This window comes from Gymnogyps californianus, chromosome 4, assembly GCF_018139145.2.
Source record: "Gymnogyps californianus isolate 813 chromosome 4, ASM1813914v2, whole genome shotgun sequence".
NCBI classification, from domain to species: Eukaryota; Metazoa; Chordata; class Aves; order Accipitriformes; family Cathartidae; genus Gymnogyps; species Gymnogyps californianus.
The window spans coordinates 29,550,064-29,566,586 of NC_059474.1; the positions used below are offsets into that span (position 1 = coordinate 29,550,064).

At 40.3% G+C, this 16,523-nt stretch overlaps 1 protein-coding gene across 1 annotated transcript; it reads right to left on the reverse strand.

Annotated features, from left to right (window-relative positions):
• Positions 1 to 258: 258 nt before the first annotated feature.
• TXK (TXK tyrosine kinase) lies at positions 259 to 14,043 on the reverse strand. Its single transcript, XM_050895875.1, has 14 exons — positions 13,970 to 14,043; positions 13,638 to 13,740; positions 12,611 to 12,816; positions 11,479 to 11,544; positions 10,726 to 10,780; positions 9,833 to 9,912; positions 8,311 to 8,438; positions 7,534 to 7,608; positions 6,397 to 6,568; positions 5,451 to 5,667; positions 4,428 to 4,492; positions 2,289 to 2,407; positions 1,670 to 1,827; positions 259 to 327 (listed from the first exon to the last, which is right to left on the reverse strand). Exons 1-14 carry the CDS (start codon positions 14,041 to 14,043, stop codon positions 259 to 261), a joined length of 1,587 nt encoding a protein of 528 aa, XP_050751832.1.
• Positions 14,044 to 16,523: the final 2,480 nt, after the last annotated feature.

Below are 16,523 nucleotides of genomic sequence, written 5' to 3' on the forward strand. Positions count from 1 at the left end.
TTAGTTCTTTCCAGACAGGAGATTTTTCTCCCTAATCATGAAAACAAAGCCTTGAAAGTCCCAAACCAGTCTCCTGAGGTATGTTTCTCAAATGAGTAAAAATTAGGCCAAGCCCAAACAGCTGCTTCAATATGTAGGATGTTGGTACTGCGATTTAAGCAGAGACTGCTGTAAAAGGCTGAGCTTTTCTGTACCAGCTACATTATTGACATGCTTAATGCTAACCTTTCAGTAAATATATTGGTGTAAAATCTCTGATTATCCCATCTCTGTTATATCTGCAAGGGTCTCTATTAGCTCTGCAAAAGTAGGACGTCCTTCAGGTTTCTGAAAAGAAAAGCAGAAGATAAATTTATATTAGCAGATTGGCCGATTACAGTACCAGACTTCAGAAGATGGTTACAAGTACATATGAGCTACCACTTAAAAATTACATTTTTTTTAATACAGAAGAAAAGATCAAGTTTATCATTTGAGGGAAAAAAATCGTCGGTTCTTCGTGACACCACCAGCATGAGCACAGCCACTTTTCCAAGCATTCCTAAAATTTCTTTGTATTTGTTTCAATTCTGGACCAGAATTCCTATAGGATTTCTCCCCTGCAGCGGGTCACTGGAAAGTCCTACCTCTCAGGACACTGTGATACTCAGGAATGTTTCCTGGGTTGTGGAAAAAGGATCTTCCCTGCTGTATCATTTGATGTACTGCAGCTCAGTATGGAACAAACTCCTGGCTGATGACAGACAGAAGACAGAACTTCTTCCCCATCCTTTCTCTGCTGGCTGGCATCCCAATGGATGTTTACAGTAAGCAAGCAAGCTAGATGCAGTTTAGATTTCAGTCTCTTAAGCTTTTTTTACTCAGGGTCTAAAAATTTCATCTAGAGTTAAAAGATGGGCAAGAAAGGAGAGGTAGGATAAAGGAGACGAAGGTTCCCCAGCTACTTTCAGTGTATGCCTGCCTATTTACATGAAAGCATTGCACACAAAGCTCTTTTAAAAGTACTTTTTATCTAAAATTAAATTAATTTCCTGTAGACGCTAGGGAAGGAGGGACCTTAAGGGATTACTCAGATGGAGAAGTTGATGAAATCAATGTTTTGATACCAATACAGAAAGAAATAGGTGCTGGAGAAATGGAGAAAGAACATCAAGTACATCAAGTACTAAATCAGAGTGGAGAGGGTGAAAGGGGTGCAGCCTAGGAGCTGTAGTGATGTACAGAGGTACTGATGAACACCTGAAAAATTGGGTTTAAAATCCACATTTAGTGGGCATACTCACTTTGTATATGAATATGTTAAGGTTATCATTCAGAGCAGAGCTAGAGAAAGCTACCCGATACAGAGGTGTGAAAAAGGTATTACATTTGACGCAATAATGAAGCAAGACAATAGTGGCATATTCAAAACCAGGGATGGTCTAGACCTATTGTACTGATGATGTGCTTTATATTTATTAGATGCCACAGTCAAAAGAAACAGAGGCTTCTAAATCTAGGTGTGGTTTGTGAAAAGCATAGTGAGAGATACTGAGGATGCCACAGATGTGAAATAAGGATTTAATGCTTCAATTTTAAAAAAATTATTTTTTAAAAGATTGCTGTTAGATCCACGTCACAAATTAATAATAAAGTAAAGTAATATCACAGGGAGAAAAGGGCAACAAACCTCGTGCCAGCAGCTGTACATGACTTTGTACACAGTATGTGATGCCAAATGTGGTCGATAAAGTCGGTTACCCTGAGAAATCTCACGGACAACTTCAGAATTTGACTTACTTTCAAAAGGCATTTTGCCTTCTGTGAAAACTTCCCACATCAGTACACCTAGAATCGAACCAAAATATTTAGGACAAAACAAAAACCCCAAACCCACAAGCTATTTAACAACATTAGAAGACAAAAACCATGCTTGATTTTTTGTGTGTTGAAAAATGCATGAAAATGTGGGCAACCTGAGCTGAATGAAGAGATACAACCAAAAACATTTTCAACTAATATAATTCTGCTCTCTTTTAAGTCAGCTAAAGTGGTAGTCCATGAAATTGAGACGAATATACATTTGGCTAATGGGGACTTACCAAGAATGCACATTTCACTCAAAATCTAATTTTTAGGCACAGAGCCTTTCTATTGAAAAACATACTTGTCCAATATAGGCAAGATTTGAAAAATGGGAAGGACTAAAGTTTAAGATAGGTAGCATGAGTAAAAAGTTACGCTTTCCTAAATCACGTCAGTAGTTTTAGGGAAGCATGGTGTGTTGCACATTCACCTAATCAACTCACCAAATGACCAGACATCTGATTTGCTGCTGTATTTTTTGAAATGAAAGACTTCAGGAGATGACCATTTGACTGGAAACTTGGCACCTGAAGAGCTGATATATTCGTCGTCGATAACATACCTAAAGAATTACAGGAAACAGTATGTATTTGAATGATAGTTAAAGGGCAAGCAGTTCTGGCAACATTTCCACAAATGGTTTATAATTCCATAAAAATACAGTGCCAATTTAGAAACAAGGAAATGGTATCACTAATTTAGTATAAAATGCACACAGGCACCCACACTGGAAGCTATGCACTTAAAGAGATTTCTGTTTAAATGAATGATTTGAATTGTTCATGAGAAATATGTTGGAATAAAACATTTCAATACCATCCATAAGACTGACAGGATGGATGTTATTGTCATCTTCTGTGTATATATTGATAGGACACATCCCTTCACCATGGGCAGGAAAACCAGCAGCAATAAATAATTATTTTCTCTTTTTAAGAGTCCACCTTTTCAACCACTTGTTGTACCCAAACAGTACTGGTAGAGGGCTACACTTCGTAACTGCCCAATTTCACAGATGCAATATTTGGCACATTGTTACAGAAGCAACACAGAAAGAAATGTTCATCACATACAAGGCAACAGCTCTTGCAGGTGCACTGGAAAAGTAATTTTCTTTGCCCAAGTTTATAGGAGCTGACCTCCCAGATAAGATGAAATTACGTGCCCAATGCAGGCATTTATAGGGCAACAGTTTAAAAGGCTACTATGACTACATACATACAAGCTCTGTGCACATTTTCCCAGTATTAATGTTCCTGAGCAAATGACAGACGTGCACTACCCAACATTTGTTCTCATGGAAGGCATAATGCACTAGCACCTTGTAAAGCACCTTTTAAAGGAGGGCACATTGAGAGAAGTCATCTCTTTGTCTCCCTTTCTTATTTTGGTGTGGGCACAGAAAGAGGAGAGGTTATTGGATAAGGAACATATGAAGTAACAGTACAAAATAACCAGTAGTGGCAGTTGTGTGAGCTCTGAATAATTAGATTGCGTTCCCATCACCTCTCCATGGTCTCCCCAGGAGAGTGAGTGCCTGTTCTAAAGCCACACCACTGGTCTCTACTTTTTGGCAACAGTAAGCCATTCATGTCCATTATTCTCAGACTGGACCCTGACAGCCCCTTGGTCTCTTACTGTGTTTTCTGGTGCATTTGGATGAGTCCAGACCCCTGATACTGACCTTACCCTTTTGGGGAGCAGGGCAACCCGTGGGCACTGCCATGGTATAGGACAGCCTTTTGAAAAACAAGTATTTAGTTATGAACTGCTGGGGTGTTGTAATCCTTAGGTTAGAAACAGGAGGCAAAACCAAAGGGAAAGGTAAGCAGCATGGCTGTGCTGCTCTAATGACTTGCAGCCGCAAGGTGAATGTCACCGCCATCTCCTGCTCAGAGCCACGCACTGCCTTTCAAGCTCGTCTGCCTCCAAAGTGAGCCGATTCGGCCTACTAATCCAGCAGAATAACCAGCCAGTAAAACACAGAAGTGGAGAGCTTTGTGCTGGGCTTGCGAGGGGAAAGAAGGAAGGAGTGAGACAACCCCTTTGGGTAGCAGTCGGTCATTCAGTCAGCTTAGCTGTAAAATGTAGCACGTCCTCTGGGGAAGTCCGTGAGGGCAGAGCTATGTTTCTCTGGCCTGTGCTTGTCAGAGTGCGTTGTGCTCTCTTTCCCCATCTTTGGCTGGTCCTCTCATTAAGCAGAAAAACCACTTCCCTGCTCGAGCAGCGCCCATCACACTTCCTGCCCACCCTGCCAGCCCTCCCTGCCTCCTGCCTGACCTACTCAGCCGCTGCCGCCTCTGAAGGTCAGCACCAGCGCCTGGATCTGTCCCTAGGGGCTTTCTGTCCTTGCTGCTCAGAAAAGTTGGGGAACTTGTTTCTTCAAGCTTCTGGCAGCCCTGTGCACCCTGGGCATGGTGCATGGTACAACAGTTGAACAACGTTACAATTTTCATCAGAATTCAAAGATTGACCACAGTGGGATTCCCCAAACCAGCGAAGCAAGCAATGAGGTTAACTCAAGGTCATGCTGCAGCTGACTGAGAATAGGTGCTCAGAAACCTGCATCAGTGGCCTCGTACCTCGCCATGCCGAAATCGGATACTTTAACGATGTGCTCTGCGTTGACTAAACAGTTTCTTGCAGCCTGGGGAAAATGAGAGAAACATATCTGAAATCTGTGCAAACATATCTGAAATCTGTGCTAAAGAATTTTAAGAAAAACACAACAGCTGATTATTTTTGTTTCAGCTCATACTGTTTATATTCTAAAAGGAGATGAGTGTCTTGCTCAAAAATATAAGTGAATTTCTGGCTCTGAGTCAGTGAACCTATTTTGCTACTGTGTAGTTACACATACATAGCATATATCAGCTTAAATGCTTGTAGTATGAGTTGCAATATTTTTACATATTCCTGCATGGTGAAAGAAATTTTAGGCTGCAGAGTCTAGTTATCCAAGCAGGTGTTTTCCTGAACACTAGCATTAGGACACTCAAAGTGAATTTTTAAAAATGTTTTGTGACTTTTTCATTACAGAAATCAGGAACTCCTTGGAAATTTTCAAGATTTTACTTTTCTTCAGGCAGCTAGGGAGGAGAGCAGGAAGATTTTCTCTCTGCATCCAAACGTGAGCACTGAAAAAAAAGCAGAGAATAAAGAAACAAGCTCCTCTCCTATGAATCCCTGTCTATGAGGGGTAGGGCAGAAAAGCCACTCATATATCCCAGCATCAAGATAAGGCAGTAGGGAGCAGAAAAATGTAGATAGAAGAAGATTTTCTTAAAAAAAAGTCCTCATTGTTGCTGACCTTTTGTATTGCTGGATGTCCTAACACCAGGCTGGGCCATGCTAAAATCCCAATTCTCTCTGACCTCTCAAGTGGTTTTTCCAGCTGGAAAAACTTCTCTCAAATAGTTTTTCCAGCTGTCCATGGACAAAAGAACAGCTGAAAAGTTTTGTTTTACAGCCTGGAAAACACTATTGGCTTATTAGATCCTGCAGGGCTGAAGTCTTACAGGACACATTAGTGTCCCATAAAATGCAGTGGCACATTCTATACTGCCAATATTTGTCAAAAACCTCAGAAAACCTATTGTACTTACTAAATCACGGTGAATAAAGCTATTTCTTGCCAAGTATTCCATCCCTTCGCATACATCCTGGCACATGTTCAGCAGCACGTCTCTGCCAAGTTTACCTCGCCTTTGCTGAAGGTAATTGAGCAGGCAGCCATTTTCCATGAATTCAGTCACAACGTAGAGAGGCTTGTGATGTGTGCACACTCCGTAAAGCTGGACCAGCTTCGGGTGGGAGAGTTTCCTGTTTAAAATCGCATTTTAGACAGGCTAGCATTTGTCCTTGGCAGGTAACTAGACCTTTGATTCTCATGATGGTTTTGAAAAATACTTTCAGTACTTGATAAATAGCATTCAGTTCAACTGGCCTTAGAGTTGTCCTACTATCTAACACATTTCTGCCTACAATTTCCTCCAAAAAGTTCACTCTTTGAATTCATAATTGTTCAGCAGTTATATAAATGCAGTGAATGCAAAGCTTGATTTGGATGATGTGAAATGGAGAGGTCTGGTTATGCCTGGCTTTCAGGCAGGGGACATGACCCTGCAAGGGTTCTTCTCTTTTGGGCTGTGCCAAGACCTGGTCTGGATACTTCCCTGATTTGCAAAATTAGCAGAAATGGTATTATAGATTCTCAAAAACTTTAGTTAAGTATGAGCTCTGCCAGTGGTCCTAGAGGCACTGAATTATGGATGAAAGAATACTTGTAGGAGCATATTTATTTACCAGCACATTTACTCCCCATTGAGCTCCATAGCACCAAGCAGTGCATGCTCTAAAGAAAGAGTCTGGCAATGGGCGCAGCGAGCATCTGCGTCAGTCCGATTCAGACCTTTATATCAGCCTTGCTGTCCTGCACATCCACCATTCCCATCAACCTGCTTTGTCTGTTTGTTTTAAATGGAATTAGGTTATATTTATTTCTTGGTCATCTCAACGTCAACTGCCAGATATAGTAGCTTTTGTACTTACATCATCACTTTGGCCTCCTCAATGAAATCATCTTCAGACATTGCACCTTCATTGATTGTTTTGATGGCAACCTTGATGGTTGCTTTCCATTTACCGAGCTGAACAACTCCAAACTGCCCACGCCCAAGTTCTTTCATGAACGTCAGTTCAGATGGCTTTAATTCCCACTCCTCTATAAAAGCAACCCAATATGTTACAATAGTCAGGCCAGCTTTCCTGAATCGTGCTCCAGGAGACATGCCTTGCTATTTGCAGTTAATGCATGCAGCGAAACATCACAATTGTTCATCAGCTATAGCATTTTTAAATATCTGAAAATTTCCACGTGCTTATATATGTTTATATGTGAATGTTATTTTACAGCTTGTAGAATGTGATTAGTGTTTAAATTGCTTAATATAGGAATGTCTGAGGCTTGAAGATAAGGTAAGTGCTTAGCTTTGATTACATATGAGAACTTTTTTGGCACTATCATGTGTGATGTTTTTAACACTGAACCAGTTACGGATGAATAGTATAGCTACAGAAATAGTTACTGGTTGCCTCTATTGTAATAACCACAATAGTTCTACCCTTCAGAAATATTAAGCCTTGAGATTCATGGGAACATGAAAGATACTAAATTTTGGAGGTTCCTATTGTCAGCCAGATGGTATGAAATTCCTGATCTATATACACAAAACTGGCATTTATTGCTTGTTTTCTGTAATACTATATAAGATTTCATTCTTATTTCTAAAACTTGTAGAACTGACAAAGAAAATCTTCCCCATAAATAATATTAATTTCAATTTCCTAAGCATTTAAATACATCAAATAGCCTTTGAAAAGCTATTAAACGTATATTTAAAGTCTTAGGCCCCCTTAGAAAAGTCCAGATAGCTCTGAAATGCACTGGTGGTTGTAACGGAAGCATAAGAGTCGCTGAAGAGAAGGACTCGAGTCAGGTGTCTCATTTGGTACTAACACCTTACGAGGAAATGAGTGTCTGTTTCTGATGAATATGCAGCTGTTTATGTGTTTCTTATCACCGGGAAATTTCACAGATACAACTTAATTATTAGCTGGGTGAATGCGATCTCAATTCTTGCCTAGGCAGATACCTAAATCTCCACCAAAAGAAGATAAAAAATTTACCATAACTCAATCCTGCTGTTGCTGGTGAAGAACATCCAGGTGATCCAACTGGATGTCGGAGACGAGTGATAAGACCTGTAGGGGACAAAGCAACAATATTATGTTAACCAGTTACTCCATTTTGAAGTATGCTATATTGTACCTCTTCTCAAACAAAAATATTTGGAATCTGATGTACATTTCTTATTTCTTGAGGTTACTTTTGCTTACAGCTTGTTCACATAAAACCCTAAAGTGAGAAGAAATGGAGGAAGACTATTCAACAGGGCCCTGACTACAGAAGTATCTATACTTTCATACAACCAAAAGTGATACTCTTGCTTGTTTGTACGATGTTAGTGATCTTAAATAAATGAGTACTACAATACTATATCACCCACCTAGGCGGTTTCTTCCAGCATGATTTCTCAGGATTGTTTCCCATTGCAAGAAATACTTTTGTGTCTGTCATTCATTTTCTTTGAATGCATGAGCCGACAGTACCAGTGAGTACATCCCACACCAATGACTCCCTGCGTTCATTCATTCTTCCCACTGTTACTTTCAGGCCCTTTTCTGCTTCATGTGTTTCCTACAATCCTCCTCCCTCTCCAGCAAAAGGCTCTGTCCATTCCCATATCTTTCTTCCTCACTAGTGAGAGAGATCTCTGTGTGTTTTCCCATCTCCACTCATTCAGAGACTCAAAAGTATTAGAGGAAGAGTGATTTCCAATCTCTCAAAGTCCTGAGGAGCTTCAAATCATCAATTGTAAAACCTTATCAACTTGCATGCATTACCTGCAGCATTGTGTTGATGATACTCAATGAGTTCAGGAACAGATGAAAAGAGATATTTTTCTGCTACGTAATATTGTCCCAACTGGGTTTTCTTAATTTGATAATGTCGAATATCTCCACTATGACTTCTGAAATCAACAAAGGATTATCATTTTCAGTAAAAATATTTTATACTATAAATCTGATTAAATTTCACTTTGAAAGAAAGCACAGAAAAAAATGAAAATTTGGGGTACAATTCTCAACTTAAAATGGCTGTGTGTAGCTGGGATACTGTTTCAGGAAAAAAAAAAAAAGACTCCTTGAATGGATCTCTGTCCCAACTTTGGGAGATATTACACAATGGTTTTTATTGCACAAGTATTTACCCCTGTATCGTTGCATCCATAAGAAATAGCCGTAGTGTTTAACAGATATTCATCCTAATTCAGCACTTATTTGAATCTCAGCTTTTAAAATTAAAATACTCTTCATTACCTGAGTTTCCCCCCAAAAGTTAAAAACATATTCATGTATAGTGTGAGATATTAAATTTTCTGTTCTGCTTCTCCAAAGGCTCGTCATTGGCGGTTTTATTTGATACATTTGCTTTTCTGTATTTCTCCACATTGTCTGTCTTTCTTGCTTTCTGTATATTTTGCTGCCCATCTACCTCTGCTTTCTATGAGACTCAAAATGAAGAAGTTAAGTTTGCATTTCAGGCTGGAGGTCGTTGGTGAAGGTTGGCACCCTACCACAATCATGAGCCTGTGCCCAGCACAGGGGTTGTGGGGAGGGCTCACCCCACCTTTCTGAGGAGGGGATGGAGGGAGGAAGAGGGTGGTGGTAGCAGTGATGCCTTTGGCTTGCTCCTCTTACCTCTGGCTTTCTCTAAGAGGGAGAGAAGGAAAGCAGACACCGCTGATGCGGGAGAATGTAGGAGGGCTGAGGGAGGGGCGTATAAGGCAGCTTCAGATGGGATAAGTCAGTGCTGTAGGTGATTGCTACTGATGTGGAGGAAAAGTGAGTCCTGTGGCAGTCCTCTGGCAAAAGAAGGAAGACTGCACAGTGAGGAGGTGAGGTGATTTTAGGAGAAAAACAGAAGTTTGCGGACAGCAGAGTGCGGGATGAATTTACAGTGCGCAGAGCCTGCGGAGAAGGGAAGCAGTTTGGTGCGGTGGCAGAAGGCTGTGGTGGCGTGGTGTGATAGCTATGGCACTTCATGTAGAAAGAGAGGCAAGAAGATGTGAATGTAAGGTCTTATTGCCTGCATTATGTGGGTGGGATGCATGGCTTTCACAGCAGATTATTTGAGGATTTCAGTGGGTGCAGTTAATCTTGTCTTGGCAGGACATTTGCACCCTGACTCCCAGATCCACTCATCTTTTCTGCACGCAGGGTAATTAACTCTGCATGAACAGCACCACAGTGGTTCCCTGCTCTTGTGCACCACATGTCCAACCTACCAACTTATCCTGAGGAGTCTGGGGGAAGCTCTTCCATGACCTCTTGATACAAACCCTAACCATTCAGAGCAACTCACCCCTTAGCCCGCGAATACATGGACAGCGTAAGAAGTCCCTGTTGGCTTGAATCTCTGACAACAAATGCACCTTCTTTGGACTGAAAAGAAATCCAAGTAGAGTTATTTTTTGCTTTTGAGCTTGAATAATCCTCCCTTGAGATAGGACTTGCAGCTGATTACCAAATTCTGTGGAATACCTATGGCTATTTGGGAGGGGGATAAAGGAGTGGAGAAAGGGAATTGATAGCCAGGTCCATAGCAGAGCAAAATTAACCACGGGAAAATACTAAGTGCCAGGCAATTTCTTGGAGTTAAATAATTTAGGTGAATTATACTCTTCAGTGTGAAGTAGTGAAAATGCTTTGATTCCTTAAAAAATCAAATTGTACAAATCCCTAGAAAAAAATACTGTAAAACAGTTCTATCTGAGATGTTCTTCTCTGGTGTGTCTTGTCCAAGCCCTGTGTTAGTCCTTGAGCAAAGACCTAATGAGTTTAACTGAGTTAGGCACTTTGGTAACTGATAGGAGGTAGAACGCAATATGGATTGTTTGCTCCATATATAAGGAAGACGCAAGGATTTTGTTAAGCTCTGCTAACGTCGCTAATTTACTTACTACATGGATTTCAGTCTTCAATGTTTCATACAAAAGACAAGCACAGTAAACTGCATGTAATTTGATTTATCTAGTATGGAAAATCTACATAGAATTTGCTGGGGCTACGACTTAAAACTCTGTGAAGTCTGGATAGTCTGCACTGTATACTTACCCCAGGAAGCCTCTTTATTTTAAAGTATTTTCTCTCTTACTGCATACCAAACAGATTTGGATCTGGCTGTGGTAATGCTCTTGATGCCTTTACTGACAGATCTTTCTAGATAACGTTAGCTCTATGTATAAGCTGAGTTACCTTCTGGCGCAAGAGAAGTTCTGCCTGGCTTCTGTTTATGTTTTTGCAGTACCACCTGCAACAAGGAGATAACCTATCCTTTAATTTCAGCCAGTAAAAATTAATGTTTGCTCTGTTTCATGAAAGTAATCCATCTTAATAGTTGCACTATTCCCAGTCCAAAAACCTGAATAGAACTACCGTTGTATATAAACATTTCTTAATTTGGAATGACTTTATTAGACCATTGTAAATGTGACAACTTTTTTCCCCATTCACTGTGATTAAATATGAGCTCAAACAAAAGAAAGCCCAGGAAACAGTTACACCAAACTGTGATGAAATTTAGTCCTGGATGCTGCATCAAGCCTCTCTTTAGAATTTTGCAGAATTTTACTCTTCTCTCCAGTAAATTAGGTTGAAGTAATTGGAATTAGTTTCTAGTCAATTAATTACATGTTCACAACAGGAAGAGATCAGAATATAGAAACATTATGTAGTAAGCTTACAGAAATAGGAAACGTGGATTTTGACATGATTTATGCAAATGAACGTTGTTGAAGTGTTTGTAACTTCAGGTTACACTCTCTGAGCAAATAGTTCCAAATCAAAATGGTTAATTCATTCTAAGAGTAGTGTTTTGTAACAAAAAGAAGAGCTTTCGATAAACACCTGTTCATGTCTAACAAAGATTGAAGGATCAAGCACTAAAAGGTATCGCTGCAATCCATTTTTAGAAAAGAAAGCACAGTTATAATTTTCAAGGGTACTTACCCATACATTTCTAAATTACTTTTCTTGTTTTCAGTAACGTAGTTGCTGGGAATTAGACCTTCATTCCTGAAACAACATATTGGGGATAATGTTATAGTATGGAGCAAAGTATTAATAGGATTAAGATATATGTCTTCCTTTTGTTGAATTACAAAGGTTCCTTATACTATTGGCTATGCTGTTAGATACTGAATCCCAACGTGGGAATTGAACGGAAGTCTGAGTCCTTTCATCCCAGGCACAATCTTTCTGCCCCACAACTGTGGATGGCTACTGAAATGAAAAAGTCAGCTGGGATAGGTATTTATAGAGTCCTGAGAGCAGCACGTTAATGAAAATTTTCAAGTCAAATCAAAAGAAAATTCAGGAAAAAAATATATTTCTTCTGAATCAGAAGCCACCCTCTTCATTTCTGACCTATACAAAGCTTTTATGTGAAGAAGTATAAAGTGTGTGCTTGCATGTATATACAAAATAATAATCAGTGTACTCTCACTGCAAATGTGAGTTGAGAAAAAGCATTTTGAAGTATTTAAAGGTGAAATCTGAATGAAAAGGAGACAGTTATTATATAACATATAACCATTCCCAACATCGGAGTACAGGATACACTGCAGAAAATGCAAAGGAGACAGGAGAACGACATGAAACAAACATAAACGTGGAAAGAATCTTAAGTGAAGTTATCTAGCTCTCTAAAACGTCTAGGAATTTTGGATCAGGGATTTTGTTTCAGGCACATGTCCTAATAATTTCTATGGTCTTTATGAAGTGTTTACACATATACACTGCATTGTAAAGCACTTGAAGTATAGAAAGCTAGATTTGCACATGGCTCAGAGCCCAGTGATTCACATGGTCCTCAAATGCCCTTATGTTGCTCAGGAAATTACTGAGTCTAGGACTTAACTCTGAATTCACAACAGATTCTAGATTCCCCACCCATTGCTGGAGTGCCAAACTGCTGAAAGTCTGCCCGGTCAATCCGTCTGCCTCATACATAGCCGAACGCTTTCAAACCTGCCCCTAAATTGTCACACGTGTCTCGTTCTATCTGCCCCCTTTCGCAGGGGTTGTTTTAGGTTTTTTTCTTTGTGTGTAGGGAGATTGAAATAGATGCCCACTCTCTTACCCATGTTGGTCTCTTGCTTTCCACCAGTGGGGATCATACTGTTCGAGGATAATGTATTCTTCTGACTTCTTGAGCGGTAAATCCGAGGGTCCTCTAGCAAAAAAGTCATAGAGTGCAATAACTCTGGGTTTTTTTGTGTAGTCTTCCAAGGCCTCGGCAGGTAGAGGAGGTAACGGCTTGTTCTTTAACTGCAATTGCCTCTTATGCTAGTGAAAAAAAAGTATGTTTCATAATTAGTCTTTTCTCCCTACTACTGCTTGCTTAATTTCCCTACTATTATACCATCTCAGTAACTAAAAGGAACTCATCGTGGTCATTACTTCCCCTTGTAAAGCACTATCACCTCATCATTTGTAAAACAGCGAGACCTACATATGAGTAGTTTGGTGTAGAAGCCAAAATGACAATGGAAAGTACAGTGATTAATATACAAGCCATCTACCTAATCAGGGTGACTTCTACATGGTATGAATGCTGGGACAACTCCTCAGCTGGTGTAAAAGCAGAGCAGCATTGAAATCAGTGGAGTTACAATGTCTGGAAATTCGGTCATTTATCTGCAGAATTAACATGGAGGGCGCTGCAGACTTTCTTAGCAAATCAGCAGGAATATAATTATTTTCTTTTGCATCAGGTTAGGTGCTAGCTTTGCACTTAGTTACGCTCTGAAAACTCAGATTAATTCAACTTAGATCTAGTAAAACTGAGGTGGACGTTTCACATGCCAGCTGCGCAAGGTGGGTTTGCATCTGCCCAACAGGGCAGTCCTACCCTTCCCATCTCCATCACCTAAACCCAAAAGTGGGAGAAGGAACCACCTTGTCCATGACAGTGAGCTTGGGAAACCTCACTGTGACTCTGTATTTACATCAGTATGAATCTTCAGATACCTTTACTCTATAATTTTTATGCAACAAAGAACCTTACATGCTCAAAAGTTAGTTACTCCTCTGCTTGTTCTGGTACTGAGCCACCGTATGGCATATCACCTTAATTCTCTCTTTTCACCTGCCAAAACATTACTTACCCTGCACTTCCAAGTAGATGCATAGGAAGTGTCTGGTTGTGAGGCTGAGTACTGGGTCACCAGGCCAGTATCAGGGTCCAGGTTCATTTTTGTTCTCATTGCTCTGATTTTGAAAAACATGAAGTATTTGTGTGAATACACATCTATAAATATTCACATAAAAACATTCACGGATATATATGCCTTCCTTCATTAGGGATATGCGGGGCAGAGTGTCTTTAAACTTCTGTATAATTAGCAGTTCTACTGAAAATAAAGGGGTTTTAAGAAGTCCTTTATGTGTAGATATTTTGATCATCCTAATTGCTGAAAAGCTTAAGCATTTCACATACCTTTTTTGCACTGTGCAGCAGCAGCAGCAGCAGCAGAAAACAGACTGGATGGTGTGATCTGTGAACAAGAACATTTTCCTTATTTGCAGTATTCCTGTGCGTTTGTTCACAAAACTTACAGAATTAAGGACTACCGTAGGTGCTTAGCCCCATTATTAGCTCTGTCTTGCTGTGAGATATCTAGCAAATCATTACAGCTGAATTTGCAGCCACCAAAGACAGCAGAGCTTTCCTACCACCCTAGCTATTTGTTGCCACTGTCTCCCTTACAATGTCTTAGCAATTATGAGGCCATGTGATGAGTTAAATCAGCTCACTAAATCAGCAAAAAATAAAAAAAGAGACCTTGTCAGCCAGATCAGTACTGATCTGACTGATCACACCACCCCATACAAGCTCTAACCAGTGCAATGAAGGGGATGAGAACATCATCAGGGACCGGAGGTGGAGAACTGTCCCCTTCAGCACTGACATAATTTTTAGATCATTCAAGCCAAATACAAAACCACACTTGCATGACAAGCTTTTTCTTATTGTGAGGTTTATTAAAGGAGACACACTACATTCAGTTCTTTGAATTAATACTGATTTTCCTGTTTCTGTTGCAGCCGTTAATATAATATATGCATTAGCCCAGGTTTAAAGTGCTAACAAACGATGTGCTTTACACTTATGGGCCAAGTGGTTGATAGTCCTGAGAAAAATACTTTGGACACATCATCACATACATCATACATTTAGAGAGAAGTCAATCCAATATATCTTGTATGAGCAGCAGAGAGGATATGGTATTAAATAGGTTGGAAGGCATTAAGAAGATTTGAACAAAGTAAATAAATGGTTGACATCCGCCCTGGTCCACTTCTACTCAGGCTGAGACCTACTTTCCCCAATTTGTGTTCCCATGGCAGTTTGAGCAAAGCTGGGGCAGCTATGGTCCCGTCCCCTTTCCCTCTGCACTGTTGTTCATCTTATCTCCAACTGAGCAAGACGGGATGCTAAATCGGCAGGGAATCACTCTCTGCTGGGTCGGCTCCCTGAACCATCTCACAGTCATGCATTGCCGGTGGGCAGGTGGGAGGGTAGCAGCACCAGTGGGAAGGGCTTAGGCTCTTGGGTGCAATGTACAGTCTCTTAGGAAGCATGAGAGGCAGGCATGTAGAGGCAAGGCTCCCCTCACATTCAGCTGCACTGGCAGAAAATAAACTTTATATCCCATTCCAACGTGTCCTATTTTTCTCTGCCACGGATGTCATAGTATGAAAAAAGGCCTCAAAGTTCTTTGAAATAGGCTTCCCGAGGTGTTGGTATTTTGCTGCTTTATATTTCACATGGTATTTCTTTGTACAGTCCCACCAGTCCCTTCCACTTTACTTATTTTTCCCTCTTGGTGTTTTTGGCTTGTTCATCCTAATGACCTAATCCAGCCTGGAATAAATAGGATATCCTTTCTGGTGTCCTGTGAGACTTTTTGCCAATGCCTGTTACCAGCATTTCAGCCAAGTGTGCTGAGAGTATGCATCCTAGCACTCAAAACATTAAGCAGCCGTACTACATGATGAAAATGTAATTCTTTTCTCTATGAAGGTACATAATTTAGCAAATCTTGCACTAATAAAAGAAGGGAAAATGTCAGATGTCAGAATGATCAGACCAAAACTAGTTCTTAGTAGGAAGAGGAAGAGACCTGTCTCATAAGTGTTTTGGTTAGACTATTTATCTTGAAAGTCGTGGGGCAATTTCCCTTAGACTGTTGCATCCTGTGAAGAACCTATCGTGTGGGAAGCTGGTGAGCCTACATTAATCAGAAGACACTATCAACTGTTTGATAAAAGTTTCCACTGACGGCTATGCAAAATGCAGCGATTACAAATACCCAAGCCAGCTGACACTGACAATTTTCTTTAAAGAAACCAGGCTAAAAAGATATGGGCAATGCAATTTATTTGTTGCATGATTTTCCAGTGTACATTAAACTGTCCCTCAGCTGTTTAAAACTGTGTTTCATAAACAGCAACCACCATGGGTGAAAAAATTCTTGGGTTTCTTTTACTTCAGGCAGTGCCATGAAGCTTAATCGATGTTTATAAAGTATTTAGTGATGTGCAGAAAGGAATATTACATTTGAAAGTTTGTCTGTTTCATCTGGTTAAACCATCGAGTCTAATTAAATATATTATTTCTCATTAGATAATTTGCTCTCCTTATAGAACACTTACCAGAAATATTTAGAAGAATCATAGAATCATAGAATGGTTTGGGCTGGAAGGGACCTTAAAGATCATCTAGTCCAACCCCCCTGCCATGGGCAGGGACACCTTCCACTACACCAGGTTGCTCAAAGCCCCATCCTACCTGGCCTTGAACACTTCCAGGGATGGTGCATCCACAACCTCTCTGGGCAACCTGTTCCAGTGCCTCACCACCCTCACAGTGAAGAACTTCTTCCTTATATCTAATCTAAATCTACCTTCTTTCAGCTTAAAGCCATTACCCCTTGTCCTATCGCTACATGCCCTTGTAAAAAAGTCCCTCTCCAGCTTTCTTGTAGGCC